This window comes from Podarcis erhardii, assembly GCF_964252035.2.
Source record: "Podarcis erhardii genome assembly, chromosome: 3".
Classification (NCBI taxonomy): domain Eukaryota; kingdom Metazoa; phylum Chordata; class Lepidosauria; order Squamata; family Lacertidae; genus Podarcis; species Podarcis erhardii.
Genome location: NC_138507.1, coordinates 84,107,269 through 84,122,475, shown reverse-complemented (window position 1 = coordinate 84,122,475; position 15,207 = coordinate 84,107,269). Strand labels below are relative to the sequence as shown.

General features: G+C 39.7%; 1 protein-coding gene across 10 annotated transcripts in view; it reads right to left on the bottom strand.

Annotated features, from left to right (window-relative positions):
* Positions 1-15,207, bottom strand: part of LTBP1 (latent transforming growth factor beta binding protein 1) — a 193,433-nt gene that overhangs the window by 147,220 nt on the left and 31,006 nt on the right. For all 10 annotated transcript variants that reach the window (XM_081856552.1, XM_081856557.1, XM_081856558.1 and 7 more), the window contains exon 4: positions 9,459-9,634. In XM_081856552.1, the coding sequence (XP_081712678.1) occupies positions 9,459-9,634 (176 nt within the window). The remainder of the gene's footprint in view (positions 1-9,458; positions 9,635-15,207) is intronic.

Genomic DNA, 15,207 nt, shown 5'->3' with positions numbered 1-15,207 from the left:
AACTAAGTACAGTACAGCCATCTTCTCAGGAAAACTCTTCACAAAGTTCAAGAGGTCAAGACACAAAGACTTTAACAACTAATCCACACCTAATGACCCACCTAAGTGGTACTCAGGATATCACTCAAGAAATCACTCAAGATATCTCTCAAGTAATTAAGGAACAAAAGAAGAAAAGGCACACTAGCCTGGGAACTTCCTCTCTGCCCAGAACATTGGAGGCTATACACCACACCCCCTCTACAGTATTTATAGGAACTCAAACACTGAGATCCTGCTCTGTTCCAGTAACAAGAAGCCGAAAGCACCAGCCTGAAGATGACGAGTGAGACCTCGTCGAAACGTCGCCTAGACACCCCAACTTTTACACGGGAAGACACCCGAGGACACCAAAACCTGCATATATATATATATATATATATATATATATGCTTTCGTAGATTTTCACGGGTACAGGAATGCAGGTTTTGGTGTCCTCGGGTGTCTTCCCGTGTAAAGGCTATACACTGTTTAGGGAAGTTTTTAATGTTTGATGTTTTATTGTATTTTTAATATTCTGTTGGGAGCCACGCAGAGTGGCTGGGGAAACCAGTATAAGTAATAAAATTATTATTATTATTATTATTATTATTATTATTATTATTATTATTAAAAGCTGACTATGGGGTGTGGCGCTCATCTTTACACGGGAAGACACCCGAGGACACCAAAACCTGCATATATATATATATATATATATATATATATATCAACCACACAGACAAAGGAATAGCTCCCTAACCAGCAGTTCATCTCAAGTCCTTATAGCAATGCAAAAATAAGGATAACCCACTATACTTGATATCAAAGGTATAAAGTGTATTATTTTTTGAAAAATCCCAGTCAGACTAAATGATGAGCTGTGTCTGTTTTGCATAGACAGAACAAGGTTTGTTAATCTTAACTGAATAGCTTAATAGGTAAAGGAACCCTGGACAGTTAAAGCCAGTCAAAGGCAGCCCTGAAGGCAGCCCTGTTTAGGGAAGTTTTTAATGTTTGATGTTTTATTGTATTTTTAATATTCTGTTGGGAGCCACGCAGAGTGGCTGGGGAAACCAGTATAAGTAATAAAATTATTATTATTATTATTATTATTATTATTATTATTATTATTAAAAGCTGACTATGGGGTGTGGCGCTCATCTCAGTTTTCAGGCTGAGGGAGCCAGCGTTTGTCCACAGACAGCTTTCTGGGTCATGTGGCCAGCGTGACTAAACCGCTTCTGGTGCAATGGGACAGCATGACAAGTGCCAGAGCACACAGAAATGTCCCTTCCCACCACAGTGGTACCTATTTATCTACTTGCACTGGTATGCTTTGAAACTGCTAGGCTGGCAGAAGTTAGGACAGAACAACTGGAGCTCAGCCCGTTGCATGGATTCAAACAACTGACCTTACGATCAGCAAGCCGAAGAGGCTTAGTGGTTTAGACCACAGTGTCACTTGCATCCCTTAATAATGCCAGTATGTCCACCTTGCATCCCTTAATAATGCCAGTATGTCCACCTGTATGTCAAAGAAGCTCACCCTGAAAAATAAAATTTAAGCCACCAAGGTATGTATGAAATAATATTCCAGGAGAAAATTTGGACAGCTTTTCCAAATGTGGAAACAATTTTCAGATTGTTCCTGTGTTTAAGGGTTGCAAACTGTACTAGCGAAAGATCAATTTCTAGACTAAAAAGGATAAAGAATGATGTACAGTCAACAATGTGCCAAGACTGGTTGTCTTATCAATGCATTCTCTGCACAGAAAACGATAAACTGCAACTTACTCATTTTAATGTTATAATTGGTAAGCTTGCATCCAAATGAGCTCGAAAGAAACTGTTCTGACTTTGTAGATAGTGTAATGTTGTAACATAACTATTATTTCCCTAGGAATGTTCTATGTGAATGTCTTCATTAACAATCTTTTTATCAATGCTAAAATTTCAGAAATGTTCTACATTCGCTGAGTAGCTACAGAAGAGAACAAGGTTTTGCTTCTCATGATCAGATGCAATTAAGTTTGGGCCTCCCCAGGTTTCCTAGCCCTGGGGCCCCAGTTGCTTTAATCTGGGCGGGGTTGCAAAGGTACCTGGAGAAAGGCTTCAGATGACACTCATAGAATTGTATAGTTAGAAGGAACCCAAAGTGTCATCCGGGAATCACAACTAAAGAATCCTTGACTGACAGAACTTACTGTCAGAAAGTTCTTCTTAATGTGTGGTCAGGATCTCTTGTGTTGCGATTTTCATCCACTGCTTCAGGTCCTACTCTCTGTTGCAGCAGAAAACAAGCTTGTTCCATCTTCCATGTGGCAGCCCTTTAACTATCTGAAGATGCCTACTGCATCACCTCTCAGTCTTCTCTTCTCCAGAGCCAGTGTGGTGTAGTGGTTAAGAGCGGTAGTCTCGTAATCTGGGGGACCGGGTTCGCGTCTCCGCTCCTCCACATGCAGCTGCTGGGTGACCTTGGGCCAGTCGCACTTCTTTGAAGTCTCTCAGCCCCACTCACCTCACAGAGTGTTTGTTGTGGGGGAGGAAGGGAAAGGAGAACGTTAGCCGCTTTGAGACTCCTTAAAAGGGAGTAAAAGGTGGGATATCAAATCCAAACTCTTCTTCTTCTTCAGGCTAAACACATCCAACACCCTGAACCAATTTTTGTGTGTTTTCATACAGTAAACCGCCCTGCGGTTCTCAGATGAAGGGTGAAGATTAAAGCAACATACAAACAAAAATAAAATAAAGTTGTGGTTTGCAGACCCTTATATTGGTAACCCTCCTCTGTACATATTCCAGTTTGTCAATATCCTTCTTAAACTGTGGTGCCCAGCTGGACACAAAACTCCAGGTGAGGTCTGACCAAGACGAAATGTTCCTGAGCTCCTTGTCATGAACTCCAAGAAATTAAGAGCAGCTGTGTAGAACTGATGGCTGCTAATTGACTCACAGCCACCCCTGTTTACTAGCACCTGGTCACAATGGATGGATGGACTGATGTGGAAGAAGGTGATCCAACAGGTATTTGGTCCCCAGCCATGTAGGGCTCTAAAGGTTAAAGCCAGCACTTTGAATTGAGCTTGGAAACTTTTATCAGGAGGGCTCACAGTTTGTGTAGCAACCTCAAAATGTTCTGCTTGCTTCCTTGAGGCTCAAGAGACAAAGATGGACCTAACAGTAAACTCAGAAAGGCTTGGATAAAATAAACTCAGTTGATACAAGCAAAGTATCAACAAGGGTATTGGAACAACGTATTGGTTTAGGTGTGTCAAGAGACCTTGCAGGTCAGGTTAAGGGCAGTAAGGTTGACTAGACTGATTGCAAAAGCACAAAGTAATAATCTGTTGTTTGTTGGATGTCCCAGTTAAAATATCTGGCTCATAGGCAGATTATGAAGAAACCCACACATTTCAGTTTGAAGAAATTGGTTTGCCCTAATCTCCCACACATTGTAGTGGAGCTTATGAACTCAACTCCTCTACGTATGTGTGCAAACGCTAAGGTGCTTGTTGCAGAATACATTTATAATCCATGCCTCAGAGTACTTTATGGATACAGCATTTTAGTCTGAGTCAGTGATCACAATCAGTTATTAATTTATTTATGCCTATCCTTCATGTCTACATCTCATGAACAGACAGAGGCTGTTTTATTTGTTTTTAAGTGAATCATCTTTCTTCTGACATCTCATTAATGTTAAGCTTCTTCCTGTATGATTCCTGCACCCGTTACACCCCTTTTTGGACTGTGGCCATTTTATATGCTTAAAACAACGTGAAACATGCCTGAGAGTTAGCAATGAGCAATGCTGTTATTGTTTCTTGGCAACCAACTTTAGGGCAATTGCTGAACCTAACCAGAGTGAACAAGAGAGAAAGAATCATGTACTATGAAGGTAAATTAATAGAAGTACTAGATTTTGCCCTGACCTGTCTAACTTGCAAAGTATTTTTTTTAAAAAACCATTAACACCTCAGCTGTAGGTTTCCAGAGAACTAATTTAACCCCTCTTAGAGCAAGTTTGTTCATTTGCTTATTATTAGATTAAAATACTTCTGTATTCCTTTCTGTAACACTGTCAAAGCTGCTGACTATAACATGATTATACGGTTTTAAATTAACAAAAAGAAAAAAAGTAATAATAAAAACAAAACAGTTACAGCAGCAAAAAAATAAATATTCTTTAAGCCACTCTAAATCAGCCCAAAGGCTTTTCCTAAAAGAGCCAGTTTTTGGCCACACACCAAAAGCTCAGCAATGGGGAAAAAGGAGTTATACAGAGTTACATAAATAAATGGAATTGTACTGTGTGACATTACAATGCATGGCTCTGAGAAATGCTGCCTTCTAGTGTGTGGAGTGGCCTCTTTGGGAATGGCACTTCACAACCCAGAACCCAAGATTTCTTAGTCATGCTTCGTAGTATCATGCAGTACAACTTCATTTGTGTGCTCGTGGCAAATGTCAGAGACCCCTCTGTGCCCTTCAGAATCTCTTCTCCATCAGATAGAAACTAATAACTTGAAGGCAAAGGAAACTGTGGGGCTAAAATTGCTTAGCTCCAGGAAAGAGACTCCATTCTAGACTTCTCTTCCAAAGCGTTCTTGCAAATACACACAGTGATGTTTGCTTTCCGTTCCACAAGAACGAAAGAGGAGTTCCATCCTTCTCTGTTTACCCCTGTCCTTTCTTGGTCCTCATGAATTACAAGTGCTAAAAGCACCCTCTCCATCTATGGTCACTGCAGGTACCACATACACACTTTTAACTGCCTTTTGAACACATTACAATTTGTATAATGAGTTTTTGATAAAGAGGAAATGCTCTTTACTAGGGATCAGAGAGAAATTATATTTGCATTTAAATACAAAATTATCTAATTTGCACTTTCAGAAACAAAATGCAAACCAAAATACAGCTGTCTTTTGACAAGAATTTGGGGAAATGTAGCTCATTTAAATTACGAGCTGGCCCCAAAACAGTCTCTAACAAGGACAGAAATTGTAAAATGCAATCTTTCCCCAAATAAGAAAGTACTATATTTTCACAGGCAAAATTTCTACAGTTAAGGCCAAACCTTAATCAAATGATTCCATATTCTCTTATTTCAAGCCATACTATATGCTTGGGAGCCTTATAAATCAATGTGTTCCACTTTTTAAATAAAATTTTAATGGGCAAGTTTTCTATGAAACATGGAACTTTTTAAAAGATAAAAAAATATATAATTGGTTGATATTTTGAGCATCAGTGTTTCAATTCCATTGTAATATAAAAATTTAGTACACAACATTTACAGTTATGTGCTTTGTATTGACTCAACAATGTATCTTTTAAAACCTCCGGTTTTGATGCATAGAAAAAAAATGGTGACTGACTAAAACACACTAGAAAGACAAGAAACTTATTCCTGAATAGATAATGTGAACTGTACATTTTCCAGTGCTTCGGCAATCTTGTATTAAGAATGTTTTTAGAGATGGAAAGATGAGCTCACAAGAATTCTGGGCTAAAAGTTGTCAACTACTTTATGGTCCTGAATTAGATGATCACATATTTTATTTTTCCTCTGTGGAGCCTATGACTTATTTTCAGTGCATAACATCAACAATGCCCAATAATTCAGACAGCTGTTCCATATTTATTTTTAAGCACATCTTTCAATATGTGCTCTCATCTTGGTCTATATTTACCCTCTATTGTACAAGCTCTGCACTTTCTCATTTCACCTGTTGTTTCCTCTAATAATTGCTTGTGAGGCTCCGACAATCAATCCCCAGGGTAAAGGGTCAAAGCTGTGCCTTAAAAGTTCTTCTGATGGAAAGAAGCTTTCGCCTTTCTCTCCATCTATGGGAAAAGGCTGTTTAAATTGTACTGATCTATCCCTGAAATCCTTAAAAAGAAAACTGATTCAGGAAAACAGAGAGGCAGTTGTTGGCATCCATCTGTCTTGAGAGACAATGGAGTGTGCCTATGGGGGTGAGGTCAAACCGCTGTGTTAGCAGCACCGAAGTAACCTCCCTGGGGTCCTGGGCTGCCCAGACAACAAAACTCCTCTCTTGACCTCACTGATGTGATCCAAAGGAAAACAGACCAATATGTTTGGCACCAGTTTGCCTGCAGGAGTTGCCAGAAGGAGGCGTACAAGGCACCATTCAACCATCTGAGGTATTCCACTCCAGATTTGTGTAGGGTTTACTCCTTCACCTTTTCTTCACCCGAAGATGTCACACAAGGCAACAGACTTTTAGGATCATAGTTTTCCTTTCCTAGATGGGTTACCTTCCCAGGTTGACAAGTCCTATCAGCCCCTCTCTTCCCTCTACAGCATGTGCAAAAACCGCCTTCTTAACCATTGGTCCCTCTATTGGTCTTGTACACTCCATCCACCAGAGCCTGTCTTCTCATGCAGGGCAAGTCCCTAACTTACTTAGGGTATGAGACACATTGGCTACTGTCACCTGGTTTAACTGAGTAGCTGAAGCCGTTCCTGGGGTATGGCCACTGTCATATGCTGACAGCTTCTAGCAGCCACAGTTGAGAGCAGAGTGCGGGGTGGGGACCAAAGGTGGACAAACAACCCAGAAGGAGCACAACTTGTCCCCCACCAGAGGTATTACTCCCCCAACACCCCATACACCCTGGAGAGGTAGTAATCTTAGGTCATTTAGTGGAAGGCCCACAAGCCTTCATGTTCTTGGCAGACATGCTCTGGGGTAGTGTTACCAAATTATCAACTTGGAATTCTAGTGCCAGGGCCTATATTTTGACTCAAACTTCTCATACATATAAATGATTTACTGGAACTGAGTAACGAAACTTAAACTCTGACAATGACCGCTCCCCACTTAAAACGGGGGGCGCCTTTTGCGTGGTCGCGTGCAGCCCTGGATCTGGAGTGGCCCCATCAGCATAGGCTTTGCCTTCCCTCAGGTGGGATACCTGGAGGTCCCCGCCTACCCCAGCGAGTTGTCCAATCCCACCTGGGGGAAGTGTTGCCAGGGAAACCAGGCCAGGTAAGGGGAGGGGTTACCTGCCCACACAATAGAGGGTGGATCTTAATTGTTAATCCTCACTTGGCTCCAGAGCTTATTAAGACAGATTGGTTTAAATCAAACTGAATGAATGTAGCCAATGCCAGACAGATTTCAGTAGAAAGCCTCTAGTTCAAGCATGACCTCAGCTAATACTATCATCAGCCTTATGTTTTGAAAAATGAGAATAACAATAAACTACCTTATAATGAGGCCATAAGAACTGGTGGCTATAAGGATTTCTGAGATCAGGTATGCGAAACACTTTGGGATTTCAGGAAAATGAGCATAGTAGAAGCAGGTGCTTGTGTTCATATATCAACCTGTATAAAAAACAAGCCTTCTATTCTGCAGAAATATTTTCTGTTATTACTGAACTGTCTGAACCTGATCCAGCTATTTTCACCACTACCCGCAACCTGATGTTGCCTGGAAGAGCTGTGAACAAACTCATGAGATCCCTACTATGTGCATCATTTTTATATGGTAAATATAGCTCATGTCCTTTCTGATTCTGCAATTTCTCCCATGGGGCTTGGAGAGGAGACGACTGGGAGACCAACTGTAGGTGGGAGATCAACAGTAGGCAGAGCCAACTAGTTCTAGGTTTGTCCCCATCCTCCTCCCTGATGACTTCTACAAGGACAACACTGAGATTAAGGAGGAGAAAGCTGACAGCCAGTGACATTTGCTGGACAGCCTGTAAGTAAGAAGAAAGGAAGGTGGGGGCTGGCTAAGGGAAGACTAATCATGGTGGATCAATGTCCCATTTGGCCAAACAGATGAATCTTTACTGAAAGCACATCCACAAGAATCTGCCCCAGGAGTGTCATATGTTCAAAACAAAATTAGGTATTATTATTATTAGGTGTTAGGAAATACAAAGTAAATAAGAGTAATTAACCGGGGGGGGGGCAATTACTCTTATCTACATTGTATTTTCTAATACCAAGGAAGGAGACTTTCCACTCCTTTCTGCCCTTGTCTATGAAAGAAAATGCTGTTTTGTAAAACAAAGTTCAATTCACCACAGAACACTAATTCTATCTAGCCTATCCCTCTTCATATAATTATGTGGTAGCTAATATAGCAAGAAAATATATTTTACTAATGCCAGTAAGAACAGCATTTTGCTATTGGTAAATGTCCATAGTAATTACTTTTAACATAGAAGGCCACTGCAGGCAACACATGAATCTATCATCTCTTGCATCTTAATGTTTAATGTACAGAAACCACAACCCACAATATAAAACTGATGTTGAACTAATTGCAAACTAGTGATTTCCACTATATATAAAAATCAAATTCTGGCATCAAATTTAACAACAGCTTCCAATTCAACTACAGTTTCCAACAGACTATTATGGCATATATTCATTTTATTCCTTTATTGATTGCCGGCATTGGACCGCTAAAGAACAGTTAAATAGCAAATATTTTAATTTAATATGTCTGAATACCTAAGAAACACTATCTATCTCTCTATCTATCTGTCTATCTATCTATCTATTCAGTTTCATTACTGCCCTTCATCCAAGGATCACAAGACCATTTACAGTGTAAAAACCCAAAAATGCCTAACAAATAAAATAATACCCTCCCCTCCAAGTTTAAAAGGTCATAGATAGTTTAATCTGCCAATGGCCTGGGAGAAGAGGAATATTTTATTATGTTTTTATATATGCTGGAAGCCTCCCAGAGTGGCTGTGGCAACCCAGTCAGATGGGTGGGATATAAATAAAATAAAATGTTGTTGTTATTATTGTTATAAAGCGAATGGTGGGGGGAATCTCTTTATTTACTTCTATCACATCCCACACTTAAGATTCCCCCCCCCCAATATTTCTAAACTTCAAAGCCCCACTGCTTTAAAATGGCTTTAAAAGGAAAGTATTCCAGCACCTCAATCATTTCGGCAGCACTTTTTCTTGCTCTACAATATTAATATTAATTAAATTTGTATGCCACCCTATACCCGTAGATCTTAGGGTGGGGTTTACAACATAAAACAAATGTGTAAGGAGAAAGTCCAATATGGTCATACTTTAAATTTAAAAGAGGAAGTTTAGCAGCTGCAGTCAAGTTTTCTGATAGCTATTTTGGGTGTCTCTAAGTGCATGTCCTCAACAGAGATTTGTTCTGAGGTTCATGCGATCTCAGTGCAATCAAGTAGCTAGCTAAATACTGTTAAGGATTGGTTGCAGGTAATCTTATTTGAAAGAAGGGAGTCAGGAAGATCAAATCTTACACCAAATCTCAAAAGTTCAGATGGGCTGCCTTCAGATGTACATTTATCTAGTCACTCATTATTACAACCTGTCCTTTTGATAGATCCCTCCATTTATTTCAATACATCAAGATCACCATCAAAGTTTGTTCCATTTCATTCATACTCACACTGAAAAGGTGAGGCAAGTTGATCCTGGTTTATCCTTAAAGGCAATGAACTCTCTGTAGACTGTTCTCCTGAAATCACTTTCTTTGTTGTGGAGTACTTGGGCTTGATAACATATTCCTGTTTTTGGCCATGATGTACATTCATCATCAAAGTCTGGGATGAAAGGGGCATCATTCTGTTTGAAGAAACAAGAAGAGAGAAAATATTATTTTCTGTATGTTATTACATTTGCTATATACAGGGAATGTCCATTTTGTGAGTGACCAAGTCTGATATCTTACTGCTTCATTGATGTAGCAGACAGACAAGACAGATAGACAGATAATTTTTAAAAATTATGTATTCAATTTAAATCTCATACTTCCTCTCAAAGGAAGCCCATGGCAGCAAATACATCAATATCATTAAAAACATTTTTTAAAAAGTTAAAACATCATACTATGAACTGCTATTGTTGCTAATTAAAGGCTGCACATAAATTAATCAACAAATAATTTGTCCAACATGTGGGCCCAACTGTGGAACGGACACACTTAGTAGGCCAGGAGGGCTTACATACCACATGCAGCCTCTATCTCACGGGAAACTTGTGTGAACTTATGACTATGTCCTTGTCACTAATTTAAAATCATTAAAGTACTACATTGTTATAAACCCAAATATCATTCTTTCTAGAGCCCAAGGAAGTTCTCTTGATACACAATAGTCTTGGACTGCCTTTATTAAACAATTGTGATAGGCAGAACTGAGCAAAGTGGCATTTGGCAAGAGAAATACTGTCTAGACTAAATAAGCCGACCCTAACTCCAACCATCTTTCATAAATGCACGTTATTTTCTGTAAGTCTGAAGCTCAGCTGCATAGCCAGCAACTGTTAAAAGAAACTGGTTTTTTTCAGAATGATTTCTAATATTCTTGACTTTTTTCTATCCTATTTCTCATATAAAGTAACAAACCAGATAACCAAATTATATGGGTTGATTTAAGATTCTTCACACACACACACACACACACACACACACACACACACACACACACCAGGCACAATTAACATTTTCGTGCATTTTCTGAAAATAAAGGTAAAGGGTAAAGGACCCCTGACATTAGGTCCAGTCATGGCCGACTCTGGGGTTGCGGTGCTCATCTCGCTTTATTGGCCGAGGGAGCTGGCGTACAGCTTCCGGGTCATGTGGCCAGCATGACTAAGCTGCTTCTGGTGAACCAGAGCAGCACACGGAAATGCCGTTTACCTTCCCACCGGAGCAGTACCTATTTATCTACTTGCACTTTGATGTGCTTTTGAACTGCTAGGTTGGCAGGAGCAGGGACCAAGCAACGGGAGCTCACCCCGTCACGGGGCCGACCTTCTGATCGTCAAGTCCTAGGCTCTATGATTTAACCCACAGCGCCACCCGCATCCCATTTTCTGAATATAAGATGTTCTTTAAAAGAATCTAGTGGTGTTTTTTTCCAGTTTTCTACATGCTAGAGTATGTACATATCAAGGATGAGGAAACACGATAACACCATACATGTAACTGAAGGATACAGTAAAGAACATTGCAAGCATAATGAACCCAGCTTAGAATTGTCTGTCAGATAGTCTGATAAAAATATGCAGAGGTTGATGAATTATTTTGGGGTCTATTGGATTTCTGTCAGAGCATGTTTGTACCCAGTGGGGGTTTTTTGGAAGAAAAATAGGTGCCAGTATGCACCATGCTCCCCCTTGCCTGCCCCCCCCCGCTCGCTCATTACCCCCTCACCTTTGCCACTTCCTCCTCCTGAGTCGCTGCTGCTTCCCACGGAAGACACAGCCTCCTAGAGTTGCTTTGGCGCGAACCTTATCACCAAAGCACCTTCCAGGAAGCTGCCTGACAATTGTAAAAGTCGCGCCAGAGCAGAGGCATTTTGGCGCAACCCTTACGATCACCAAAGCATCTTTCAGGAAGGTGTGTGATAAACATCAGACACATTAGAAATACATAATGATGCCATGTAGAACAGGCATAGGCAAACTCGGCCCTCCAGACTACAATTCCCATCATCCTTGACCACTGGTCCTGTTAGCTAGGATGATGGGAGTTGTAGTCCCAAAACATCTGGAGGGCCGAGATTGCCTATGTCTGATGTAGAACTTCAGATATGATGTTGGTCTGCAAGCCACAGCTGCTGTTATGGATGTTGGCTTGATCACTGAAGAAGACGAGAGACTTGTAGTTGATCACAATAAAATCAAAAGGGCCCAAGAAACAGTTATGAAATGCCTGGATCAGGAATTTGATTTTCTTTGTCAGAGGGGTGAAATTGACTGCATCTTCTTTGACGGCTGTGACAAGTAAAGCTATGCTGAAAGCAAACAATTCAGATCAGCAGTTACCCAGCAATATTCTGTGCGCAGTAAGCCAGGTGGAAGATATCTCTACCCATTTCACTTCAGAGAAAGGCTCAAAGAGGGAAAAAAACCAGCTGAGGTTATTGCTAATGATCTGGTAGATTTCATGAAGAAGGGAATTGATAAGAGCCAGCAGGTCATTGGTGGTGATTCTATAAATGTTAACACTGGCTGGGAGGGTGGTACCATGCACTGGGTAGAGGTCAAGTTTGTTTTTTGTTTTGTTTTGTTTTTTTTAAAAATATTTATTGAGGTTTTTCATAATAAAACAAAGTCAAAGAAGATACACCAATAACAACAATCAACAAAAAAGAAAAACAAACAGAGTCAAAAACGACACAACATAACAAAAGAGAAATAGAAAAAAAAAGAAAAAAGATTATTACTTGCATTTACTATCTCTAGAGCCCTCTTTCCTGACTTCCTCACATCTCCCTTTTCTGTGTTCTCCTTTACACAGTCAATTTTAGCAATTTCCTATCCTCTTTCCAATCTTGTTCCATGTTGTATACTTCAACCTATTATGCATTTACTTTCCTTCTCTTTTAAACACTATTTCACATGTTCATTATAACTTAATCCCTTATATCATTTATTTAATCACAACATAATAATGCTCTGGTCTTACCCCTTCTTTTCCACATCATTTTTGCGTATTTCTTTTTACCAATTTCCTAATGCCATATTATTTTTGTATCCAACATCATTTTAACATTCAAACATTTTGCAATGTTTTTGTAGGTATTATTTGAACTTCTTCCAGTCCTCTTCCACCGATTCTTCTCCCCGGTCTCAGATTCTGCCAGTCATTTCTGCCAACTCCATGTAGTCGATCACTTGCATCTGCCATTCTTCCAAGGTGGGCAAATCTTGTGTCTTCCAATGCTTAGCGATGAGTATTCTTGCTGCGGTTGTTACATACATAAAGAGTGTTCTATCTTTCTTTGGCACCAATTGGCCGACAATGCCCAAAAGGAAGGCCTCTGGTTTCTTAGGGAAGGTATATTTAAATACCTTTTTTAGTTCATTATATATCATTTCCCAAAAAGCCTTAACCTTTGGGCAAGTCCACCAAAGGTGAAAGAATGTTCCCTCAGTTTCTTTACATTTCCAACATTTATTATCCGGCAAATGGTAAATTTTTGCAAGCTTGACTGGGGTCATGTACCACCTATATATCATTTTCATAATATTTTCTCTTAAGGCATTACATGCCGTAAACTTCATATCGGTGGTCCACAACTTTTCCCAGTCAGAAAACATAATGTTATAACCAATGTCCTGTGCCCATTTAATCATAGCTGATTTGACCGTTTCATCCTGAGTATTCCATTTCAACAGCAAGTTATACATTCTTGACAAGTTCTTGGTTTTGGGTTCTAACAATTCTATTTCTAATTTTGATTTTTCCACCTGGAAGCCTATTTTTTAATCCAGATTGAAGGCCTCTCTTATTTGGTAATAATGTAACCAGTCTCGCACCTTATCTTTCAGTTACAGATAGGTAGCCGTGTTGGTCTGCCATAGTCAAAACAAAACAAATTCCTTCCAGTAGCACCTTAAAGACCAACTAAGTCAGTTCTTGGTATGAGCTTTCGTGTGCATGCACACTTCTTCAGATACGAAGATTCTTCATGCACACTTCGTATCTGAAGAAGTGTGCATGCACACGAAAGCTCATACCAAGAACTGACTTAGTTGGTCTTTAAGGTGCTACTGGAAGGAATTTGTTTTGTTTTGACCTTATCTTTCAGTTTCTCAAAACTCTGCAATTTCAATATATCTCGATCTTGTTCTAATATCTCCCAGTATTTTGGCCATTTAGCCTCCAGAGGTCAAGTTTGGTCATAAACTGAACTGCTTGGTTTGTGCCCTCCACACCAACGAGTTAACCCTGCAACATTTGATCACAACACTCGATGGGAAGACGTTGTCTAATAGCAAATGGACATGTAACATTGGCAACATGCTTAACATTGCTACAGAATTTGAAATGGATCCTTCATCCACCAAACTCTCAGCTGGAGAGTGTCTGACTTCACTGAGTGACGTGTTCATCTTTTTTCCTTTCATTCATTTGCTTTTATGAACATATGCATTGTGTCCCATCTTTTTTTAGAAATTAAATTTCAGTTACCAAAACTTAAACTGGAATTTAAACCTTACGCATTCTTATCTGAAAACATTACAGTCATTGAAATCACTGGAATTTGATTCTGAGTAAATAGATTTTTCCAAAATTAAGATGGTAGCTACAATTTTACTGTGTGGATAATGTTGCGGTTGTATCTTTTTGCTTTTTGTCATAGTTTTCATTTTCTGATGTGAAAGGGCACCTTGGGTCTATGATACAATAGTATTTGATGCAAATGTTTTGGTTAAACAGAAGGCCATATGTCACCTTGGCTGCATATGTTCCTCCTGAATCTACATATCAGTCTGTTTTAATCAACCATGTACAATTCCTTGCTAGTGCAGATGCAGAAGAAGTCTAGTGAGAGAAAACACAGTTAAGGAAGAATGGCTCTGCAGAAAGAGTTGCAAATCAGGTTGCAATTACCTAATTTCATCCTCGCACGAGCAATTCTTAACATGTGAGCTGGGTACTCAGTACAGTAATTTCTGCGGTTGGAGAGACGCAGACTTTTTCCAATCTCCAAGACTACAGTAGTTGCAATAGCCAAGTGTGTCACATATTCCTGGCTCATATGGTACAGTTGCTTGCACAAGTACACAACTGGGAGAGACGGGAGTACTCACACAAATGAAAAATGTATTATCATATCTGGACCGAAGAGTTTGCTGAATGTCAGAGCAACTGTTGGTGCCTTTTGATTTGTAAAGCATTCAAACATTGTAGCTACTATTTACTCGGGGAGTAAATGGGCACATATTTTACACACTCTCGTTTCTTAATCCAAATTCATCACTCTGGAATGCAGAGAAATGCAAACATAGCTAACCAAAGAACACTGTATCCCTGATTTCAGCCCATGATCAACACGGATAAAGTACGTGAAAAGGAATCTAGCCCTTCTGATGTAAAAATAGGTGTAACTTCAGTCCAATGTCAGCTTGCAAGTAGCAACTATGAGGCTATTTCTGACACATGCCTGAACCAACAAAGTCTGGAAGAACTTGGCATTCTTATTTCAATACCACTTTGCCTATATTTTCTTAAGTGCTCTGGACCAAAAGCCCAGACTGCATACCAGAGGTCTAGGAATAGGTTGTTTTCTTATTTGCAGTAGGTAAATTTAAAGCCTATAAGTCATTCCTTTGGCTTTTAAGAAAATCTCTAGTTTCTTCTAAAAAATGCATTTTGTTCCTCCTATTTTTCCTTTACAAGAAAT